At 43.8% G+C, this 24,677-nt stretch overlaps 2 protein-coding genes and 1 pseudogene across 4 annotated transcripts in view; 1 reads left to right on the top strand and 2 right to left on the bottom strand.

Moving 5' to 3' along the window:
* Window positions 1–24,677, top strand: part of LOC124035464 (nuclear receptor ROR-alpha A-like) — a 380,116-nt gene that overhangs the window by 20,288 nt on the left and 335,151 nt on the right. The window lies entirely within an intron of this gene.
* On the bottom strand, window positions 10,135–11,901 carry LOC124035466 (hatching enzyme 1.2-like). Its single transcript, XM_046348921.1, has 2 exons — window positions 11,378–11,901; window positions 10,135–10,913 (listed from the first exon to the last, which is right to left on the bottom strand). Exons 1-2 carry the CDS (start codon window positions 11,599–11,601, stop codon window positions 10,337–10,339), a joined length of 801 nt encoding a protein of 266 aa, XP_046204877.1. The 5' UTR covers window positions 11,602–11,901; the 3' UTR covers window positions 10,135–10,336.
* On the bottom strand, window positions 22,852–24,346 carry LOC124035465 (annotated as a pseudogene).

Here is a 24,677-nt window from a genome sequence, read left to right as displayed (position 1 = left end):
AGTCCTCCTCAGGTGTGTCTGCTGGAGGATTCTGGGTTGGGGTCCATGTTGTTAGTCCTAAATAAACCTCTGAAGGGAGGGCTCCACCACCACACCTACAGTTTCAACATGGTTTTAATCCATACGGGTCCATTTACACCTGGCCATGCCTACTCAACAAATAGGTCACACACTAATGTAATGACAGTTGACTCTACTACAATGATGTGCTGAGGAACGTGTCAGATTGAGCAGGCCACTGGTTAAATATTGTCACATTTGCCATTTCCTGTTTGACAAATGCTATAGAACAGGGAAAGAAGTTGTTCAGACAAACTCATCGTTTTAATATTTGTCTGGAAATATGAATGAAATGTATTGGAAGAATTGTGTTTGTTATAGATTGTGGTAGTTGTGCCTGTATAGCCTAGGTGTGTTTGTTATAGATTGTGGTAGTTGTGCCTGTATAGCTTAGTGTGTTTGTTATAGATTGTGGTAGTTGTGCCTGTATAGCTTAGTGTGTTTGTTATAGATTGTGGTAGTTGTGCCTGTATAGCTTAGTGTGTTTGTTATAGATTGTGGTAGTTGTGCCTGTATAGCTTAGTGTGTTTGTTATAGATTGTGGTAGTTGTGCCTGTATAGCTTAGTGTGTTTGTTATAGATTGTGGTAGTTGTGCCTGTATAGCTTAGTGTGTTTGTTATAGATTGTGGTAGTTGTGCCTGTATAGCTTAGTGTGTTTGTTATAGATTGTGGTAGTTGTGCCTGTATAGCTTAGTGTGTTTGTTATAGATTGTGGTAGTTGTGCCTGTATAGCTTAGTGTGTTTGTTATAGATTGTGGTAGTTGTGCCTGTATAGCTTAGTGTGTTTGTTATAGATTGTGGTAGTTGTGCCTGTATAGCTTAGTGTGTTTGTTATAGATTGTGGTAGTTGTGCCTGTATAGCTTAGTGTGTTTGTTATAGATTGTGGTAGTTGTGCCTGTATAGCTTAGTGTGTTTGTTATAGATTGTGGTAGTTGTGCCTGTATAGCTTAGTGTGTTTGTTATAGATTGTGGTAGTTGTGCCTGTATAGCTTAGTGTGTTTGTTATAGATTGTGGTAGTTGTGCCTGTATAGCTTAGTGTGTTTGTTATAGATTGTGCCTGTATAGCTTAGTGTGTTTGTTATAGATTGTGGTAGTTGTGCCTGTATAGCTTAGTGTGTTTGTTATAGATTGTGGTAGTTGTGCCTGTATAGCTTAGTGTGTTTGTTATAGATTGTGGTAGTTGTGCCTGTATAGCTTAGTGTGTTTGTTATAGATTGTGGTAGTTGTGCCTGTATAGCTTAGTGTGTTTGTTATAGATTGTGGTAGTTGTGCCTGTATAGCTTAGTGTGTTTGTTATAGATTGTGGTAGTTGTGCCTGTATAGCTTAGTGTGTTTGTTATAGATTGTGGTAGTTGTGCCTGTATAGCTTAGTGTGTTTGTTATAGATTGTGGTAGTTGTGCCTGTATAGCTTAGTGTGTTTGTTATAGATTGTGGTAGTTGTGCCTGTATAGCTTAGTGTGTTTGTTATAGATTGTGGTAGTTGTGCCTGTATAGCTTAGTGTGTTTGTTATAGATTGTGGTAGTTGTGCCTGTATAGCTTAGTGTGTTTGTTATAGATTGTGGTAGTTGTGCCTGTATAGCCTAGTGTGTTTGTTATAGATTGTGGTAGTTGTGCCTGTATAGCTTAGTGTGTTTGTTATAGATTGTGGTAGTTGTGCCTGTATAGCTTAGTGTGTTTGTTATAGATTGTGGTAGTTGTGCCTGTATAGCTTAGTGTGTTTGTTATAGATTGTGGTAGTTGTGCCTGTATAGCTTAGTGTGTTTGTTATAGATTGTGGTAGTTGTGCCTGTATAGCTTAGTGTGTTTGTTATAGATTGTGGTAGTTGTGCCTGTATAGCTTAGTGTGTTTGTTATAGTTGTGCCTGTATAGCTTAGTGTGTTTGTTATTGTGGTAGTTGTGCCTGTATAGCCTAGGTGTGTTTGTTATAGATTGTGGTAGTTGTGCCTGTATAGCTTAGTGTGTTTGTTATAGATTGTGGTAGTTGTGCCTGTATAGCTTAGTGTGTTTGTTATAGATTGTGGTAGTTGTGCCTGTATAGCTTAGTGTGTTTGTTATAGATTGTGGTAGTTGTGCCTGTATAGCTTAGTGTGTTTGTTATAGATTGTGGTAGTTGTGCCTGTATAGCTTAGTGTGTTTGTTATAGATTGTGGTAGTTGTGCCTGTATAGATAAGACCTGCATTAGTGAAAAATGGCTAAATAACAAAGACCTCCAAAGTCATCATTGGCATCCTGGTTTAAATCCCTGAGCGGTTTCCTTCCTCTCTGGCAACTGAGTTATGAGGGACGACTGTATCTTTGTAGTGACTGGGTGTATTGATACACCATCCAAAGTAGAATTAATAACTTCACCATGATCAAAGGGAAATTCAATGTCTGCTTTTTAAAATGTTTTACCCATCTACCAATAGATCAAATCAAATGTTATTGGTCACAAACACGCGTTTAGCAGATGTCATTGTGGGTTTAGCGAAATGCTTGTGCTTCCTCTGACGAGTGCATTAATATCTAACAATATATCTAACAATTACACAACATATTCACCAATACAGTTTTGATGATCAGCGAAATGAAGTTGTTGTTTCCTACCTTCACCACCTGAGGGAGGCCCGTCAGGAAGTCCAGGACCCAATTGCACAGGACCGGGGTTCAGTCCCAGGGCCTCAAGCTTAATGATCAACTTGGAGGGTACTATGGTGTTGAATGCCGAGCTATAATCAATGACCAGCTTTCTTACATATGTATTCCTCTTGTCTAGATGGGTTAGGGCAGTGTGCAGTGTGATGGCGGTTGCATCGTCTGTGGATCTATTGGGGCGGTAAGCAAATTGAAGTGGGTCTAGGGTGACAGATAAGGTAGAGGTGATTTGATCCTTGACTAGTCTCCCAAAGCACTTCATGATGACAGAAATGAGTGCTCCGGAGCGACAGTCATTTAGTTCTGTTACCTTTGCTTTCTTGGGTACAGGAACAATGGTGGCCATCTTGAAGCATGTGGGGACAGCAGACTGGGATAGGGAGAGATTGAATATATCCGTAAACACACCAGCCAGCTGGTCTGCACATGCTCTGATGACGCGGCTGGAGATACCGTCTCGGCCAGCAGCCTTGCGAGGGTTAACAGGTGCATCAAGCACATTGATGGCTACAGCAACTGTTGGTCAGCAGTTATCTTGGCCAAAGGCTTCACAACCAAGTAGTAGTTCCTCATTTTGTCCTGGCCATTTGTTTGTATTTTCTAAATGAAGTTCTTTCAAAAACTAAATTTTGTTCTGCATTGTTGAAAATCTAATAACAACGTGTGGAGACCAAAAGTTGTTTTCAATTTCCACTTATTTGAGAAGAAATAGGGAATTATTTAATAAAAGTGCAACTGTAGGTCTTAACAAATCCAGTTTATTCTATTCCACAAGGTGATGAACTGATGTGTTTTGAATGACGCCAAGAATGAGTATTTTCCAGGAAGTAAACACAGGCCCACTATTAGGATAGCTGTGAAGCTTTTGCATCGGCAGGACAGAACGGAAGCATCTCCTAAACTCAAGGGTGGGGGTGTCTCTTTGCTAACAACAGCTGGTGCGCAATCTCTAATATTAAGGAAGTCTGGACGTTCTGCTCACCCGGCTTAGAATACCTCATGATAAGCTGTAGACCATACTATAGTGAGAATTTTCATCTATATTTTTCATGGCTGTCTATTTACCACCAAAAGCAGATGCTGGTACTCAATGAGCTATATAGGGCCATAAGCCAAGAAGAAAATGCTCATCCAGAGGCAGCACTCCTAGTGGCTGGTGATTTTTTAATACAGGAAAACCGAAATCCTTTAAACCTGATTTCTACCAGCATGTCCTAATTTCTACCAGCATGTCACCTGTGCAACGAGGGAAGGGGGGGGACTCAAGATTACCTCTACTCAACACACAGAAATGTATACAAAACTCTCCCTCGCCCTCCGTTTGTTAAATCTGACCATAACTCTATCCTCTTGATTCCTGCTTACAAGCAAGAACTCAAACAGGAAGTACCAGTGACACGCTCAATTCAGAAGTGGTCCGATCAAGCGGTTGCTAAGCGACAGGACTGTTTCTCTAGCACAGATTGAAATATGTTGCGGGATTCATCCGATGTTTTTGTGGAGTTAGGACTTAGGGGTTCTGTAGCTCAGTTGGTAGAGCATGGCGCTTGTAACGCCAGGGTAGTGGGTTCGATCCCCGGGACCACCCATACGTAGAATGTATGCACACATGACTGTAAGTCGCTTTGGATAAAAGCGTCTGCTAAATGGCATATATTATTATTATTATTATATATTGAGTTCACCACATCAGTCACCGGCTTCATTGACCTCTCTAGGGTAGGGGGCAGCATTCGGAATTTTGGATGAAAAGCATGCCCAAATTAAACGGCCTGCTACTCGGGCCCAGAAGATATGATATGCATATAACTGGTATATATGGATAGACAACACTCTAAAGTTTTCAAAACTGTTACAAATAGTGTCTGTGAACTGATTTAGCAGGCGAAGACAAATCCATTCAGGAAGTAGTTTTTTTTGTGGTTTTGTAGTTTTATATTCAATGCCATTACAGTATCCATTGACTCAGGACTCTGTTTGCAGTTCCTATGCCTTCCACTAGATGTCAACAGTCTTTAGAAATCGTTTCAGGCTTGTATTCTTATAAATGAGGGAGTAAGACCAGTCTGAACGAGTGGACCCTAACGTGACGCAGCGTTTTTTCAGGCGCATGTGCATTTCTTGTTTACCTTTTATATTGACAACGTTATTGTCCGGTTGAAATATTAGAGATCATTTAGGCTAAAAAACAACCTGAGGAATGAATATAGACATCGTTTGACATGTTTCTATGAACTTTACGGATACAATTGAGATTTTTGTTGTCTGATTGTTTTGACTGAGTTTGAGCCTGTGGATTACTGGAGAAATCGTGCTAACAAAACGGAGGTTTTTGGATATAAAGAGACTTCATGGAACAAAAGGAACGTTTATTGAGTAAATTAATGTCTTCTGATTGCCATCATATGAAGATCATCAAAGGTAAGGGATTAATTTTATCTCTCTTTCTGAGTTTTGTAAAGCTTCTGCTTGGCTGGTTACTGTTTGTAATAATTTGTCAACTGGGCTATGTTCTGGGCTAGGTATGTTCTGGGCTAGGTTGTTCTGGGCTAGGTATGTTCTGGGCTAGGTATGTTCTGGGCTAGGTATATTCTGGGCTAGGTATGGTCTGGGCTAGGTATGTTCTGGGCTAGGTTGTTCTGGGCTAGGTATGTTCTGGGCTAGGTTGTTCTGGGCTAGGTATGTTCTGGACTAGGTATGTTCTGGGCTAGGTATGCTTTCGCCGAAAAGCATCTTATAAATATGACACTGTGGTTGGTTTAACAAGAAGTTAATCTTTAAACCTATGTAAAATATGTTTTGTTTCCTGAATTTGTAGAATGATCATTTCTGTAATTGAATTTGGCGCTTTGCAACCTCACTGGATGTTGGCCAGATGGCCAGATGTCCCACATACCCTAGAGAGGTTAATAAGTGCATCGACAACGTCATCTCCAGTGACCCGTGCGTACATTTCCAAACCAGAAGCCATTGATTAGAGACAACATCCGCACTGAGCTAAATGCTAGAGCTGCCGCTTTCTAGGACCGGGACACTAGTTTTTATTGAAAAGCTGAATGTACTGAGCTGTCTGTTTTTAAAATACTAGCACACATCTCGGACAACAATGCATACCCCACAAGACATGCCCCAGAGGTCTCTTCACAGTCCCCAATTCCAGAAAAGATTATGGGAGGCGCACAGTACTACATAGAGCCATGACTACATGGAACTCTATTCCACATCAGGTAACTAATGCAAGCAGTAGAATCAGATTTAAAAAGCAGGTAAAAATACACCTTATGGAACAACAGGGACTGTGAAGAGTTTCAGAAATAGAGGGTCCAGATTGTCAAGCCCAGCTGATTTGTACGGGTCCAGGTTTTGCAGCTCTTTCAGAACATCTGCTATCTGGATTTGGGTAAAAGGAGGACCTGGAGAGGCTTGGGCGAGTAGCTGAGGGGGGGGGGGGCTGTTAGCCGAGGTTGGAGTAGCCAGGAGGAAGGCATGGCCAGCCGTTGAGAAATGCTTGTTGAAGTTTTCGATAATCAAGGATTTATCGGTGGTGACCGTGTTACCTAGCCTCAGTGCAGTGGGCAGCTGGGAGGAGGTGCTCTTGTTCTCCATGGACTTCACAGTGTCCCAGAACCTTTTGGAGTTGGAGCTACAGGATGCAAATTTCTGCCTGAAGAAGCTGAACTTAGCTTTCCTGACTGACTGCCTGTATTGGTTCCTGACTTCCCTGAACAGTTGCACATCGCGGGACTATTCGATGCTATTGCAGTCCGCCACAGGATGTTTTTGTGCTGGTCGAGGGCAGTCAGGTCTGGAGTGAACCAAGGGCTATATCTGTTCTTAGTTCTGCATTTTTTGAACGGAGCATGCTTATCTAAAATGGTGAGGAAGTTACTTTTAAAGAATGAGCAGGCATCCTCAACTGACGGGATGAGGTCAATATCCTTCCAGGATACCTGGGCCAGGTTGATTAGAAAGGCCTGCTCGTAGAAGTGTTTTAGGGAGCGTTTGACAGTGCTGAGGGATGGTCGTTTGACTGCGGATCCGTAGCGGATACAGGCAATGAGGCATGATCGCTGAGATCCTAGTTGAAGACAGCGGAGCTGTATTTGGAGAGCCGGTGGGTCAGGATGACGTCAATGAGGGTGCCCTTGTTTACAGATTTAGGGTTGTACCTGGTGGGTTCCTTGATGATTTGTGTGAGATTGAGGGCATCTAGCTTAGATTGTAGGACTGCCGGGGTGTTAAGCATATCCCAGTTTAGGTCACCTAACATAACAAACTCTGAAGCTAGATGGGGGGCGATCAATTCACAAATGGTGTCCAGGGCACAGCTTGGAGCTGAGGGGGGTCGGTAGCAGGCGGCAACAGTTATAGTTTGGTATGGAAATCTCAGAATTTTTTGTGGCCTTCCTGAGCCAGGATTCAGACACGGCAAGGACATCAGGGTTAGCAGAATGTGCTAAAGCAGTGAGTAAAACAAACTTAGGGAGGAGGCTTCTGATGTTGACATGCATGAAACCAAGGCTTTTTCGATCACAGAAGTCAACAAATGAGGGTGCCTGGGGACATGCAGGGCCTGGGTTTACCTCCACATCACCCGCAGAACAGAGGAGGAGTAGTATGAGGGTGTGGCTGAAGGCTGTCAAAACTGGTCGCCTAGAGCATTGGGGACAAAGAATAAAAGGAGCAGATTTCTGGGCGTGGTAGAATATATTCAGGGCATAATGCGCAGACAGGGGTATGGTGGGGTGCGGGTACAGCGGAGTTAAGCCCAGGCACTGGGTGATGATAAGAGAGGTTGTATCTCTGGACATGCTGGTTGTAATGGGTGAGGTCACCGCATGTGTGGGAGGTGGGACAAAGGAGGTATCAGGGGTATGAAGAGTGGAACTAGGGGCTCCATAGTAAACAAAAACAATGATAACTAACCTGAACAACAGTATACAAGGCATATTGACATTTGAGAGAGACATACAGCGAGGCATACAGTAATCACAGGTGTTGAATTGGGAGAGCTAGCTAAAACAGTAGGTGAGACAACAACAGCTAATCAGCTAGCACAACAACAGCAGGTAAAATGGCGTTGACTAGGCAGAGAGGGTCGGATTAACTACACACAGAGACTGAGTGCGGCTGGGGCCGACAGATAAAATATAAACAAGCAGAATGGAGTACCGTGATTAATGGACAGTCCAGCAGGCATCAGCTATGTAGCCAAGTGATCAGAGTGTCCAGGGGGCAGCGGTGGATGGGACAGGGAAGCTAGACTGGCGAGTATTATCCAGGCTAAAAACAACTGGCTGGCTGTGCAGAAGGTAAAAGCCGCTAGCAGTGGCTAACAATGACTAAATAGCTTGTAGCTAGTTAGCTGGTTAGCTTCTGGAGGTTCTTGAATGTGTTCTAAAAATTAAAAATAATAGCGATTCCGTATCACATTGGGTGAGGCAGGTTACCGGAAGGTATAATCAAATTAAAAATCGAAAAGAGATTGAAAGTAAATATGGGTCCAGTGAGTGGTTGGGCTGGCTGGGGACGCGGCGAAACAGACAGTTAGCAGACCTGTGCTAACAAGCTAACAGTTAGCAGACCGAGGCTAAAAAAGCTAGCAGTTAGCAGGCCGGGCTAAACAAGCTAGCAGTTAGCAGACCGGGGCTAAAAAAGCTAGCAGTTAGCAGGCCGGGGCTGAACAAGCTAGCAGTTAGCAGACCGGGGCTAAAAAAGCTAGCAGTTAGCAGGCCGAATTAGCAGGCAAGCAAATAGAAAGGGAGTTAGAGTCGCGTTGTTCGAACTGGCGAGAGCTTTCCGAGCTAATGGAAACCGTGGATTGATGGCAGCATTCACGTGAAACTGAAAACGCGAACCACTGCTTTTAATCAGGGCAAGGTGCCCGGAAATATGACCGAATACAAACAGTGTAGCTATTCCCTCCGCAAGGCAATCAAACAAGCTAAGCGTCAGTATAGAGACAAAGTAGAATCTCGATTCAACGGCTCAGACACAAGAGGTATGTGGCAAGGGGGCCGAATACTTTCGCAAGGCACTGTATACAAGGGACACGACACGACAAGACGTCTGACTGCTACGCCATCTTGGAACAATGGATTAAGGATTACAAAGGGAAACCCAGCCACGAGCTGCCCAGTGACACAAGCCTACCAGATGTGCTAAATGCATGCTACGTTTGCTCTGAGCCGAGCAACACTGAGCCATGCGTGAGAGCACCAGCTGTTCTGGATGACTTTGTGATCATGTTTTCCCTAGCCGATGTGACCTTTTTAAACAGTTGAACGTTCACAAAGCCCACAGGGTCAGATGGATTACCAGGACGTGTTCTCCGAGCACTGACAAGTGTATTCACTGACATTTTCAACCTCTCCCTGACCCAGTCTGTAATACCTACATGTTTCAAGCAGACCACCATAGTCTCTGTGCACAAGAACGCCAAGGTAACCTATTTAAATGATCATCACCCCGTAGCACTCACATCTGTAGCTATCAAATTCTTTGAATGTCTGGGCATGACACCCATTAACACAATCATCCCAGAAACCCTAGACCCAGTCCAATTTGCATACCGCCCCAACAGATCCACAGATGACACCAACTCTATTGCACTCCACACTGCCCTTTCCCACCTGGACAAACGGAACACCTACGTAACAATGCTGTTCATTGACTACAGCTCAGCGTTCAACACTGTAGTGACCTCCAAGATCCAAGATACATAGAGAGATGTCAGCATGTCTGCAGAACGTTTTGGTTTGTTAGTCTATCTTGTTATGTGATAAGATTCAATGCACAGCATTTTAAAACATTTTGAGGAGAAACCTGTATTTTTTGGGGGGACATGTGACTCCACTTTGAAGTGATGATTTTAGCAGACCAGACCAGTTACATCTACAGTATAAATCTTAACAAGAAAATACCGTGTGGTTGATTTTTATTTCTGCTTTGTTGTCAGATTCCCAGAGCAGATATTTATGTTGTCCTCTGTCTGCCTCCTTCATTCTCTTCCAAAAATAATTATTATCTTTCATGCCATTGTAGTTGTGGATATTCCTAGTGTCTTATTGTGTTCAGGTGAGAGAAATGATGTCATTGTAGTTGTGACAGATTGTGTTCAGGTGATGTAACTCTAGTGCTGATTGGAGGAAGAATGTCTTGGATCAGGACAGACATGGAGGACTTGTGCCCAGTCTGTTAACTCTCTGTCTCTGGATCTCAACTCTCTCCCAGTCTCTCTCTCTCTCTCTCTCTCTCTCTCTCTCTCTCTCTCTCTCTCTCTCTCTCTCTCTCTCTCTCTCTCTCTCTCTCTCTTCTCTCTCTCTCTCTCTCTCTCTCTCTCTCTCTCTCTCTCTCTCTCTCTCTCTCTCACACAGACACACAGACAAACACACACACTAGAAAACACTAGAATTACACAATAGCATCTGCTTTCAATCTTGTTTATTTTAGATAATTAATTAAGTCATATGATTAAAATAATTAGAGAACTACACAACTACAGCAATGATCATTTTTTAAAAGTTACAACTCAACAATGATTTTAAATCAATAAGGTAACATGATATATGTCAGACTTGACTTCCTTCATCTGGTCTTTTCCAGACTTTTCTCCTGTGACTTGATGTCTTCCTCTCAGCAGCCGTAGAGTCTGTTGATCCTCAGGATGTCTGTGGTGGACAACCCCTGTCTCTGGCCGATGGGCACGTTGGGGTTGGGGATGGGGGTGATGGTGTCCATCCCGTTGACAGAGAAGGCTGTTTTTCCATAGTGCATGACAGAGCTGTAGTCATAGGGAGTGTTCAGGTTGTTGGTGTTTGATCTATCAAAGTTAAAGGCATTGTTAGAGTCGATGTTACTCCAGTTGATGGTGACGTACTCGTCACGGTCGCTCCTGGTTTGTTCGTGTTGGAAGCCCAGAGCGTGGAGAGTCTCGTGCTGAATGATGCCGAAGTAAACACAGCCGTCCATTTGGAGAGAGACCGTCTGTTGGCCTCCCATTCTCCCAAGAGAGGACCAGCACCCGTCTCTGGGCTCGTAGCTGATGAAGTCAACCTGATTCTGCCAAGGCACGAAGCGAATGCAGGTCTGGGAAGTGAAGGCCCGGAGGGCGTTTTCAATGCCCTGCTTGTCAGAGGAACTGAAGCTACTGCTCACTGTGTAGGGCACTTCAACCAGTCCGTTGGAGCCTTTGTTCCAGAAGCACCCTGCACTGTAAAATAACATTCAGCTGGTTAGTCAATTATATTAGAAAATACAATTATTTTGACCTAAAAAAATATATTTGTTATCTCTACTTCAATATAATTAGTACTTTACTCTACTTCACTCGTTTAACCAACCTGAAATGTAAATATATCAACATAAGATGCACGTAAAAACAACAATTTACTAACTTTAAGTTCTAGCAACAACTTTGACACCTGGCTCTGTTTTTAGAGGATTGTGGGTAATTCCACATTCTTTGACTTTATAATATTTCTACACATTGGTGTATGCAGGTTTGACGGAATAAAATAATATTTCTATATTAGTATGAGGCAACTTTATGATACACTAAAAGTGAAGTATATTATACATGAAAATACCTTGTGTTGGAAATACTAAATAAGCTGATTCAGATAGTTTTAAAAGTAGAATTCACACAATATTGTTTTCAGTGTGTGTTGGTTGTACCTATAGCAAATCATGGCGTTTCTGGTTGTTGGTGCCACCATGTCCCCCTCCAACAGGAACTGACTGGAGCCGTTATTAGTGGTCAGAATTCTCTCAGTGATGTCTACAGCCTCAGGGTTGTCTGTTAGGATCTCTGGTCCACTTCCATCCTCCATGAGAGGGTTGGCCTGAGAGAGGCCCAGCAGCAGCAGCAGCAGCAGGGTGAGAGAGGGGCTTTGCTCCATCTTCAGTGTGTGGAGAGGAGAGACTGGATGGCTCCTTGGATCTGACAGTGGAGATACTCTAGATGGCTTCTTGGTCCTGGAGATGCTTTGGAGAGTCTTGATGTGTGATTCTGTCTGGTCAGTCCTGGGCTTTTTATACAGTCCTCCTCAGGTGTGTCCGCTGGAGGATTCTGGGTTGGGGTCCATGTTGTTAGTCCTAAATAAACCTCTGAAGGGAGGGCTCCACCACCACACCTACAGTTTCAACATGGTTTTAATCCATACGGGTCCATTTACACCTGGCCATGCCTACTCAACAAATAGGTCACACACTAATGTAATGACAGTTGACTCTACTACAATGATGTGCTGAGGAACGTGTCAGATTGAGCAGGCCACTGGTTAAATATTGTCACATTTGCCATTTCCTGTTTGACAAATGCTATAGAACAGGGAAAGAAGTTGTTCAGACAAACTCATCGTTTTAATATTTGTCTGGAAATATGAATGAAATGTATTGGAAGAATTGTGTTTGTTATAGATTGTGGTAGTTGTGCCTGTATAGCTTAGTGTGTTTGTTATAGATTGTGGTAGTTGTGCCTGTATAGCTTAGTGTGTTTGTTATAGATTGTGGTAGTTGTGCCTGTATAGCCTAGGTGTGTTTGTTATAGATTGTGGTAGTTGTGCCTGTATAGCTTAGTGTGTTTGTTATAGATTGTGGTAGTTGTGCCTGTATAGCTTAGTGTGTTTGTTATAGATTGTGGTAGTTGTGCCTGTATAGCTTAGTGTGTTTGTTATAGATTGTGGTAGTTGTGCTGTATAGCTTAGTGTGTTTGTTATAGATTGTGGTAGTTGTGCCTGTATAGCTTAGTGTGTTTGTTATAGATTGTGGTAGTTGTGCCTGTATAGCTTAGTGTGTTTGTTATAGATTGTGGTAGTTGTGCCTGTATAGCTTAGTGTGTTTGTTATAGATTGTGGTAGTTGTGCCTGTATAGCTTAGTGTGTTTGTTATAGATTGTGGTAGTTGTGCCTGTATAGCTTAGTGTGTTTGTTATAGATTGTGGTAGTTGTGCCTGTATAGCATAGTGTGTTTGTTATAGATTGTGGTAGTTGTGCCTGTATAGCTTAGTGTGTTTGTTATAGATTGTGGTAGTTGTGCCTGTATAGCTTAGTGTGTTTGTTATAGATTGTGGTAGTTGTGCCTGTATAGCTTAGTGTGTTTGTTATAGATTGTGGTAGTTGTGCCTGTATAGCTTAGTGTGTTTGTTATAGATTGTGGTAGTTGTGCCTGTATAGCTTAGTGTGTTTGTTATAGATTGTGGTAGTTGTGCCTGTATAGCTTAGTGTGTTTGTTATAGATTGTGGTAGTTGTGCCTGTATAGCTTAGTGTGTTTGTTATAGATTGTGGTAGTTGTGCCTGTATAGCCTAGGTGTGTTTGTTATAGATTGTGGTAGTTGTGCCTGTATAGCTTAGTGTGTTTGTTATAGATTGTGGTAGTTGTGCCTGTATAGCTTAGTGTGTTTGTTATAGATTGTGGTAGTTGTGCCTGTATAGCTTAGTGTGTTTGTTATAGATTGTGGTAGTTGTGCCTGTATAGCTTAGTGTGTTTGTTATAGATTGTGGTAGTTGTGCCTGTATAGCCTAGGTGTGTTTGTTATAGATTGTGGTAGTTGTGCCTGTATAGCTTAGTGTGTTTGTTATAGATTGTGGTAGTTGTGCCTGGAGGGCATAGCTTAGTGTGTTTGTTATAGATTGTGGTAGTTGTGCTTGTATAGCTTAGTGTGTTTGTTATAGATTGTGGTAGTTGTGCTTGTATAGCTTAGTGTGTTTGTTATAGATTGTGGTAGTTCAAATCAAATCAAATTTATTTATATAGCCCTTCGTACATCAGCTGATATCTCAAAGTGCTGTACAGAAACCCAGCCTAAAACCCCAAACAGCAAACAATGCAGGTGTAAAAGCACGGTGGCTAGGAAAAACTCCCTAGAAAGGCCAAAACCTAGGAAGAAACCTAGAGAGGAACCGGGCTATGTGGGGTGGCCAGTCCTCTTCTGGCTGTGCCGGGTAGAGATTATAACAGAACATGACCAAGATGTTCAAATGTTCATAAATGACCAGCATGGTCAAATAATAATAAGGCAGAACAGTTGAAACTGGAGCAGCAGCACAGTCAGGTGGACTGGGGACAGCAAGGAGCCATCGTTGTGTGCCTGTATAGCTTAGGCCTGCATTAGTGAAATGCTTGTGCTTCCTCTGACGAGTGCATTAATATCTAACAAGTTATCTAACAATTACACAACATATTCACCAATACAGACATCTAGTAAAGGAATGGAATCAAGAATATAAAAATATATGGACGAGCAATGTCAGATTGGTATAGAATAAGATACAGTAGGATAGTGTAGGATACAGTATATACATAGGAGATGGGTAATGCAAGATATTTTGACGTTATTAAAGTGACTGGTGTTCCATTTATTAAAGTGGCCAGTGATTTCAAGTCTATGTATATAGGCAGCAGCCTCTAATGTGCTAGTGATGGCTTTGAGATCGAAGCTGTTTTTCAGTCTCTCGGTCCCAGCTTTGATGTACCTGTACTTACCTCACCTTCTGGATGATAGAGGGGTGAACAGGCAGTGACTCGGGTGGTTGTTGTCCTGGATGGCAGGTAATTTCCCCCCGTGATGCTTAAGGCGGACCGCGTCACCCTTTGGAGAGCCCTGCAGGTGCAGGTGGTGCAGTTGCCGTACCAGGCGGTGATACAGCCCGACAGAATGCTCTCGATTGTTCATCTGTAAAAGTTTGTGAGGGTTTTAGGTGACAAGTCAAATTTCTTTAGCGTCCTGAGGTTGAAGAGGTGCTGTTACGCCTTCCCCACCACGCTATCTGTGTGAGTGACCCATCTCAGTTAGTCAGTGATGTGTACGCCGAGGAACTTGAAGCTTTCCATCTTGTCCACTGCGTCGATGTGAATAGGGGGCTGCTCTCTCTGCTGTTTCCTGAAGTCCTCGATCATCTCCTTTGTTTTGTTGACTTTGAATAAGAGGTTATTTTCCTGGCACCACACTCCCAGAGCCCTCTCCTCCTCCCTGCAGGCTGTCTCATCATTGTTGGTAATCAAGCCTACTACTGTTGTGTCATCTGGCGTTCTGCATTAGCTTCGAACAGCCCCAGTGATATGCAGCTTTTCAGGGAAGCTAGAAACCATTATACACAGGCGGTTAGAAAAGCCAAGGCTAGCTTTTTCAAGCAGAAATTTGCTTCCTGCAACACTAGCTCAAAAAAGTTCTGGGACACTGTAAAGTCCATGGAGAATAAGAACACCTCCTCCCAGTTGCCCACTGCACTGAAGATAGGAAACACTGTCACCACTGATAAATCCACCATAATTGAGAATTTCCAGAAGCATTTTTCTATGGCTGGCCATGCTTTTCACCTGGCTACTCCTACCCCGGTCAACAGCACTGCATCCCCAACAGCAACTGGCCCAAGCCTTCCCCATTTCTCCTTCTCCCAAATCCGTTCAGCTGATGTTCTGAAAGAGCTGCAAAATATGGACCCCTACAAATCAGCCGGGCTAGACAATCTGGACCCTTTCTTTCTAAAATGATCTGCCGAAATTGTTGCCACCCCTATTACTAGCCTGTTCAACCTCTCTTTCGTGTCATCTGAGATTCCCAAAGATTGGAAAGCAGCTGCGGTCATCCCCCTCTTCAAAGGGGGGGACACTCTTGACCCAAACTGCTACAGACCTATATCTATCCTACCATGCCTTTCTAAGGTCTTCAAAAGCCAAGTCAACAAACAGATTACCGACCATTTCGAGTCTCACCATACCTTCTCTGCTATGCAATCTGCTTTCAGAGCTGGTCATGGGTGCACCTCAGCCACGCTCAAGGTCCTAAATGATATCTTAACCGCCATCGATGAGAAACATTACTGTGCAGCCGTATTCATTGATCTGGCCAAGGCTTTCGACTCTGTCAATCACCACATCCTCATCGGCAGACTCGACAGCCTTGGTTTCTCAAATGATTGCCTCGCCTGGTTCACCGACTACTTCTCTGATAGAGTTCAGTCTATCAGGTCTGCTGTCCGGACCTCTGGCAGTCTCTATGGGGGTGCCACAGGGTTCTATTCTTTGACCGACTCTCTTCTCTGTATACATCAATGAGGTCACTCTTGCTGCTGGTGAGTCTCTGATCCACCTCTACGCAGACGACACCATTCTGTATACTTCTGGCCCTTCTTTGGACACTGTGTTAACAACCCTCCAGGCAAGCTTCAATGCCATACAACTCTCCTTCCGTGGCCTCCAATTGCTCTTAAATACAAGTAAAACTAAATGCATGCTCTTCAACCGATCGCTACCTGCACCTACCCGCCTGTCCAACATCACTACTCTGGACGTCTCTGACTTAGAATACGTGGACAACTACAAATACTTAGGTGTCTGGTTAGACTGTAAACTCTCCTTCCAGACCCATATCAAACATCTCCAATCCAAAGTTAAATCTAGAATTGGCTTCCTATTTCACAACAAAGCATCCTTCACTCATGCTGCCAAACATACCCTTGTAAAACTGACCATCCTACCAATCCTCGACTTTGGCGATGTCATTGACAAAATAGCCTCCAATACCCTACTCCACAAATTGGATGCAGTCTATCACAGTGCAATCCATTTTGTCACCAAAGCCCCATATACTACCCACCATTGCGACCTGTACGCTCTCGTTGGCTGGCCCTCGCTTCATACTTTTGTGCCAAACCCACTGGCTCCATGTCATCTACAAGACCCTGCTAGGTAAAGTTCCCCGTTATCTCAGCTCGCTGGTCACCATAGCATCTCCCACCTGTAGCACACGCTCCAGCAGGTATATCTCTCTAGTCACCCCCAAAACCAATTATTTCTTTGGCCTCCTCTCCTTCCAGTTCTCTGCTGCCAATGACTGGAACGAACTACAAAAATCTCTGAAACTGGAAACACTTATCTCCCTCACTAGCTTTAAGCACCAACTGTCAGAGCAGCTCACAGATTACTGCACCTGTACATAGCCCACCTATAATTTAGCCCAAACAACTACCTCTTTCCCAACTGTATTTAATTAATTAATTTATTTTGCTCCTTTGCACCCCATTATTTTTATTTCTACTTTGCACATTCTTCCATTGCAAAACTACCATTCCAGTGTTTTACTTGCTATATTGTATTTACTTTGCCACCATGGCCTTTTTGCCTTTACCTCCCTTCTCACCTCGTTTTCTCACATCGTATATAGACTTGTTTCTACTGTATTATTGACTGTATGTTTGTTTTACTCCATGTGTAACTCTGTGTCGTTGTATCTGTCGAACTGCTTTGTTTATCTTGGCCAGGTCGCAATTGTAAATGAGAACTTGTTCTCAACTTGCCTACCTGGTTAAATAAAGGTTAAATAAAAAAATAAAAAAATAAAATCTGCTAACTTGATGATTGAGTTGGAGGCGTGCTTGGCCACGCAGTCATGGGTGAACAGGGACTACAGGAGGGGACTGAGCACGCACCCTTGTGGGGCCCCAGTTTTGATGATCAGCGAAGTGAAGGTGTTGTTTCCTACCTTCACCACCTGAGGGAGGCCCGTTAGGAAGTCCAGGACCCAATTGCACAGGACCGGGGTTCAGTCCCAGGGCCTCAAGCTTAATGATCAACTTGGAGGGTACTATGATGTTGAATGCCGAGCTATAATCAATGACCAGCTTTCTTACATATGTATTCCTCTTGTCTAGATGGGTTAGGGCAGTGTGCAGTGTGATGGCGGTTGCATCGTCTGTGGATCTATTGGGGCGGTAAGCAAATTGAAGTGGGTCTAGGGTGACAGATAAGGTAGAGGTGATTTGATCCTTGACTAGTCTCCCAAAGCACTTCATGATGACAGAAATGAGTGCTCCGGAGCGACAGTCATTTAGTTCTGTTACCTTTGCTTTCTTGGGTACAGGAACAATGGTGGCCATCTTGAAGCATGTGGGGACAGCAGACTGGGATAGGGAGAGATTGAATATGTCCGTAAACACACCAGCCAGCTGGTCTGCACATGCTCTGATGACGCGGCTGGGGATGCCGTCTGGGCCAGCAGCCTTGAGAGGGTTAACAGGAGCATCAAGCACATTGATGACTACATCAACTGTTTGTCAGCAGTTATCTTGGCCAAAGGCTTCACAACCAAGTAGTAGTTCCTCATTTTGTCCTGGCCATTTGTTTGTATTTTCTAAATGAAGTTCTTTCAAAAAACTAAATTTTGTTCTGCATTGTTGAAAATCTAATAACAACGTGTGGAGACCAAAAGTTGTTTTCAATTTCAACTTATTTGAGAAGAAATAAGGAATTATTTAATAAAAGTGCAACTGTAGGTCTTAACAAATCCAGTTTCTTCTATTCCACAAGGTGATATACTGATGTGTTTTGAATGACGCAATGAATGAGTCTTTTCCAGGAAGTAAACACAGGCCCACTATGAGGATAGCTGTGAAGCTTTTGCATCGGCAGGACAGAACGGAAGCATCTCCTAAACTCAAGGGTGGGGGGGGGTGTCTCTTTGCTAGCAACAGCTGGTGCGCAATCTCTAATATTAAGGAAGTCTGGACGTTCTGCTCACTCGAGTTGGAATACCCCATGATAAGCTGTAGACCATACTATAGTGATATAGAGCCGTGACTACATGGAACTCTATTCCACATCAGGTAACTAAAGCAAGCAGTAGAATCAGATTTAAAAAGCAGGTAAAAATACACCTTATGGAACAACAGGGACTGTGAAGAGTTTCAGAAATAGAGGGTCCAGATTGTCACGCCCAGCTGATTTGTACGGGTCCAGGTTTTGCAGCTCTTTCAGAACATCTGCTATCTGGATTTGGGTAAAGGAGACCCTGGAGAGGCTTATGCGAGTAGCTGAGTGGGGGGGGCTGTTGGCCGAGTTTGGAGTAGCCAGGAGGAAGGCATGGCCAGCCGTTGAGAAATGCTTGTTGAAGTTTTCGATAATCATGGATTTATCGGTGGTGACCGTGTTACCTAGCCTCAGTGCAGTGGGCAGCTGGGAGGAGGTGCTCTTGTTCTCCATGGACTTCACAGTGTCCCAGAACCTTTTGGAGTTGGAGCTACAGGATGCAAACTTCTGCCTGAAGAAGCTGGTCTTAGCTTTCCTGACTGACTGCCTGTATTGGTTCCTGACTTCCCTGAACAATTGCACATCGCGGGGACTATTCGATGCTATTGCAGTCCGCCACAGGATGTTTTTGTGCTGGTCGAGGGCAGTCAGGTCTGGAGTGAACCAAGGGCTATATCTGTTCTTAGTTCTGCATTTTTTGAACGGAGCATGCTTATCTAAAATGGTGAGGAAGTTACTTTTAAAGAATGACCAGGCATCCTCAACTGACGGGATGAGGTCAATATCCTTCCAGGATACCTGGGCCAGGTTGATTAGAAAGGCCTGCTCGTAGAAGTGTTTTAGGGAGCGTTTGACAGTGCTGAGGGGTGGTCGTTTGACTGCGGATCCGTAGCGGATACAGGCAATGAGGCATGATCGCTGAGATCCTGGTTGAAGACAGCGGAGCTGTATTTGGAGGAGCCGGTGGGTCAGGATGACGTCAATGAGGGTGCCCTTGTTTACAGATTTAGGGTTGTACCTGGTGGGTTCCTTGATGATTTGTGTGAGATTGAGGGCATCTAGCTTAGATTGTAGGACTGCCGGGGTGTTAAGCATATCCCAGTTTAGGTCACCTAACAGAACTAACAGCTTGGAGCTGAGGGGGGTCGGTAGCAGGCGGCAACAGTTATAGTTTGGTATGGAAATCTCTGAATTTTTGGTGGCCTTCCTGAGCCAGGATTCAGACACGGCAAGGACATCAGGGTTAGCAGAATGTGCTAAAGCAGTGAGTAAAACCAACTTAGGGAGGAGGCTTCTGATGTTGACATGCATGAAACCAAGGCTTTTTCGATCACAGAAGTCAACAAATAAGGGTGCCTGGGGACATGCAGGGCCTGGGTTTACCTCCACATCACCCGCGGAACAGAGGAGGAGTAGTATGAGGGTGGGGCTAAAGGCTATCAAAACTGGTCGCCTAGAGCGTTGGGGACAAAGAATAAAAGGAGTAGATTTCTGGGCATGGTAGAATATATTCAGGGCATAATGCACAGACAGGGGTATGGTGGGGTGCGGGTACAGCGGAGTTAAGCCCAGGCACTGGGTGATGATAAGAGAGGTTGTATCTCTGGACATGCTGGTTGTAATGGGTGAGGTCACCGCATGTGTGGGAGGTGGGACAAAGGAGGTATCAGGGGTATGAAGAGTGGAACTAGGGGCTCCATTGTAAACTAAAACAATGATAACTAACCTGAACAACAGTATACAAGGCATATTGACATTTGAGAGAGACATACAGCGAGGCAGGCATACAGTAATCACAGGTGTTGAATGGGAGAGGTAGCTAAAACGGTAGGTGAGACAACAACAGCTTATCAGCTTGCACAACAACAGCAGGTAAAATGGCGTTGACTAGGCAGAGAGGGTCGGATTAACTACACACAGAGACTGAGTGCGGCTGGGGCCGACAGATAAAACATAAACAAGCAGAATGGAGTACCGTGATTAATGGACAGTCCAGCAGGCAGCAGCTATGTAGCCAAGTGATCACAGTGTCCAGTGTTTTCAGTTCTTTCCACAGATTCTCGATTGGATTCAGGTCTGGACTTTGACTTGGCCATTCTAACACCTGGATATGTTTATTTTTGAACCATTCCATTGTAGATTTTGCTTTATGTTTTGGATCATTGTCTTGTTGGAAGACAAATCTCCGTCCCAGTCTCAGGTCTTTTGCAGACTCCATCAGGTTTTCTTCCAGAATGGTCCTGTATTTGGCTCCATCCATCTTCCCATCAATTTTAACCATCTTCCCAGTCCCTGCTGAAGAAAAGCAGGCCCAAACCATGATGCTGCCACCACCATGTTTGACAGTGGGGATGGTGTGTTCAGGGTGATGAGCTGTGTTGCTTTTACGCCAAACATAACGTTTTGCATTGTTGCCAAAAAGTTCAATTTTGGTTTCATCTGACCAGAGCACCTTCTTCCACATGTTTGGTGTGTCTCCCAGGTGGCTTGTGGCAAACTTTAAACAACACTTTTTATAGATATCTTTAAGAAATGGCTTTCTTCTTGTCACTCTTCCATAAAGGCCAGATTTGTGCAATATACGACTGATTGTTGTCCTATCGACAGAGTCTCCCACCTCAGCTGTAGATCTCTGCAGTTCATCCAGAGTGATCATGGGCCTCTTGGCTGCATCTCTGATCAGTCTTCTCCTTGTATGAGCTGAAAGTTTAGAGGGACGGCCAGGTCTTGGTAGATTTGCAGTGGTCTGATACTCCTTCCATTTCAATATTATCGCTTGCACAGTGCTCCTTGGGATGTTTAAAGTTTGGGAAATATTTTGGATCCAAATCCGGCTTTAAACTTCTTCACAACAGTATCTCGGACCTGCCTGGTGTGTTCCTTGTTCTTCATGATGCTCTCTGCGCTTTTAAAGGACCTCTGAGACTATCACAGTGCAGGTGCATTTATACGGAGACTTGATTACACACAGGTGGATTGTATTTATCATCATTAGTCATTTAGGTCAACATTGGATCATTCAGAGATCCTCACTGAACTTCTTGAGAGAGTTTGCTGTACTGAAAGTAAAGGGGCTGAATAATTTTGCACGCCCAATTTTTCAGTTTTTGATTTGTTAAAAAGTTTGAAATATCCAATAAATGTCGTTCCTCTTCATGATTGTGTCCCACTTGTTGTTGATTCTTCACAAAAAAATACAGTTTTATATCTTTATGTTTGAAGCCTGAAATGTGGCAAAAGGTCGCAAAGTTCAAGAGGGCCCAATACTTTCGCAAGGCACTGTATACAAGGGACACGACACGACAAGACGTCTGACTGCTACGCCATCTTGGAACAATGGATTAAGGATTACAAAGGGAAACCCAGCCGCGAGCTGCCCAGTGACACAAGCCTGCCAGATGTGCTAAATGCATGCTACGCTTGCTCTGAGCCGAGCAACACTGAACCATGCGTGAGAGCACCAGCTGTTCTGGATGACTTTGTGATCATGTTTTCCGTAGCCGATGTGACCTTTTTAAACAGTTGAACGTTCACAAAGCCTGCAGGGTCAGATGGATTACCAGGACATGTTCTCCGAGCACTGACAAGTGTATTCACTGACATTTTCAACCTCTCCCTGACCCAGTCTGTAATACCTACATGTTTCAAGCAGACCACCATAGTCTCTGTGCACAAGAACGCCAAGGTAACCTATTTAAATGATCATCACCCCGTAGCACTCACATCTGTAGCTATCAAATTCTTTGAATGTCTGGGCATAACCCTCATTAACACAATCATCCCAGAAACCCTAGACCCAGTCCAATTTGCATACCGACCCAACAGATCCACAGATGACACCAACTCTATTGCACTCCACACTGCCCTTTCCCACCTGGACAAACGGAACACCTACGTAAGAATGCTGTTCATTGACTACAGCTCAGCGTTCAACACCGTAGTGCCCTCCAAGATCCGAGATAAATAGAGAGATGTCAGCATGTCTGCAGAACGTTTTGGTTTGTTAGTCTATCTTGTTATGTGATAAGATTCAATGCACAGCATTTTAAAACATTTTGAGGAGAAACCTGTATTTTTTGTGGGGACATGTGACTCAACTTTGAAGTGATGATTTTAGCAGACCAGACCAGTTACATCTACAGTATAAATCTTAACAAGAAAATACCGTGTGGTTGATTTTTATTTCTGCTTTGTTGTCAGATTCCCAGAGCAGATATTTATGTTGTCCTCTGTCTGCCTCCTTCATTCTCTTCCAAAATAATTATTATCTTTCATGCCATTGTAGTTGTGGATATTCCTAGTGTCTTATTGTGTTCAGGTGAGAGAAATGATGTCATTGTAGTTGTGACAGAAGTGATGTAACTCTAGTGCTGATTGGAGGAAGAATGTCTTGGATCAGGACAGACATGGAGGACTTGTGCCCAGTCTGTTAACTCTAGTGCTGATTGGAGGAAGAATCTCTTGGATCTCTCTCTCTCTCTCTCTCTCTCTCTCTCTCTCTCTCTCTCTCTCTCTCTCTCTCTCCTCTCTCTCTCTCTCTCTCTCTCTCTCACTCACTCACACACTCACACACACACACACACACACACTATAGAACACTAGAATTAAACAATAGCATCTGCTTTCAATCTTGTTTATTTTAGATAATTAATTAAGTCATATGATTAAAATAATTAGAGAACTACACAACTACAGCAATGATCATTTTTTAAAAGTTACAACTCAACAATGATTTTAAATCAATAAGGTAACATGATATATGTCAGACTTGACTTCCTTCATCTGGTCTTTTCCAGACTTTTCTCCTGTGACTTGATGTCTTCCTCTCAGCAGCCGTAGAGTCTGTTGATCCTCAGGATGTCTGTGGTGGACAACCCCTGTCTCTGGCCGATGGGCACGTTGGGGTTGGGGATGGGGGTGATGGTGTCCATCCCGTTGACAGAGAAGGCTGTTTTTCCATAGTGCATGACAGAGCTGTAGTCATAGGGAGTGTTCAGGTTGTTGGTGTTTGATCTATCAAAGTTAAAGGCATTGTTAGAGTCGATGTTACTCCAGTTGATGGTGACGTACTCGTCACGGTCGCTCCTGGTTTGTTCGTGTTGGAAGCCCAGAGCGTGGAGAGTCTCGTGCTGAATGATGCCGAAGTAAACACACCCGTCCATTTGGAGAGAGACCGTCTGTTGGCCTCCCATTCTCCCAAGAGAGGACCAGCACCCGTCTCTGGGCTCCATGTAGCTGATGAAGTCAACCTGATTCTGCCAAGGCACGACAGTTTCGAATGCAGGTCTGGGAAGTGAAGGCCCACCACCACACCTACGGAGGGCGTTTTCAATGCCCTGCTTGTCAGAGGAACTGAAGCTACTGCTCACTGTGTAGGGCACTTCAACCAGTCCGTTGGAGCCTTTGTTCCAGAAGCACCCGGCACTGTAAAATAACATTCAGCTGGTTAGTCTATTATATTAGAAAATACAATTATTTTGACCTAAAAAAATATATTACTCTACTTCAATATAATTAGTACTTTACTCTACTTCACTCGTTTAACCAACCTGAAATGTAAATATATCAACATAAGATGCACGTAAAAACAACTCCAAGGGAAATTTCCCTTACTAACTTTAAGTTCTAGCAACAACTTTTGAAACCTGGCTCTGTTTCTAGAGGATTGTGGGTAATTCCACATTCTTTGACTTCATAATGCTACTCTCAGTGTTTGTATGCAGGTTTGAACGATAGCTTAGTGTGTATTTTGTGATCATGCAACTTTCTGAAACACTAAAAGTGAAGTATATTAAACATGAAAATACTTGTGTTGGAAATACTAAATAAGCTGATGCAGATAGTTTTAAAAGTAAAATTCGTGCAATATTGTTTTCAGTGTGTGTTGGTTGTACCTATAGCAAATCATGGCGTTTCTGGTTGTTGGTGCCACCATGTCCCCTCCAACAGGAACTGACTGGAGCCGTTATTAGTGGTCAGAATTCTCTCAGTGATGTCTACAGCCTCAGGGTTGTCTGTTAGGATCTCTGGTCCACTTCCATCCTCCATGAGAGGGTTGGCCTGAGAGAGGCCCAGCAGCAGCAGCAGCAGCTTAGGGTGAGAGAGGGGCTTTGCTCCATCTTCAGTGTGTGGAGAGGAGAGACTGGATGGCTCCTTGGATCTGACAGTGGAGATACTCTAGATGGCTTCTTGGTCCTGGAGATGCTTTGGAGAGTCTTGATGTGTGATTCTGTCTGGTCAGTCCTGGGCTTTTTATACAGTCCTCCTCAGGTGTGTCCGCTGGAGGATTCTGGGTTAGGGGTCCATGTTGTTAGTCCTAAATAAACCTCTGAAGGGAGGGCTCCACCACCACACCTACAGTTTCAACATGGTTTTAATCCATACGGGTCCATTTACACCTGGCCATGCCTACTCAACAAATAGGTCACACATAATGTAATGACAGTTGAC

Source organism: Oncorhynchus gorbuscha, linkage group LG05 (genome assembly GCF_021184085.1).
Source record: "Oncorhynchus gorbuscha isolate QuinsamMale2020 ecotype Even-year linkage group LG05, OgorEven_v1.0, whole genome shotgun sequence".
Lineage (NCBI taxonomy): Eukaryota > Metazoa > Chordata > Actinopteri > Salmoniformes > Salmonidae > Oncorhynchus > Oncorhynchus gorbuscha.
Note: the sequence above shows the minus strand (reverse complement) of the source record. Positions and strands in the feature narration are given on the sequence as shown.

Coding starts and splice junctions, on each gene's coding strand:
- LOC124035466 (XM_046348921.1), bottom strand. CDS start 11,601: ATGGAGCAAAGCCCCTCTCTCACCCTGCTGCTGCTGCTGCTGCTGGGC. Junction 10,914..11,377: donor AACGCCATGATTTGCTATAG/GTACAACCAACA, acceptor GTTATTTTACAG/TGCAGGGTGCTTCTGGAACA.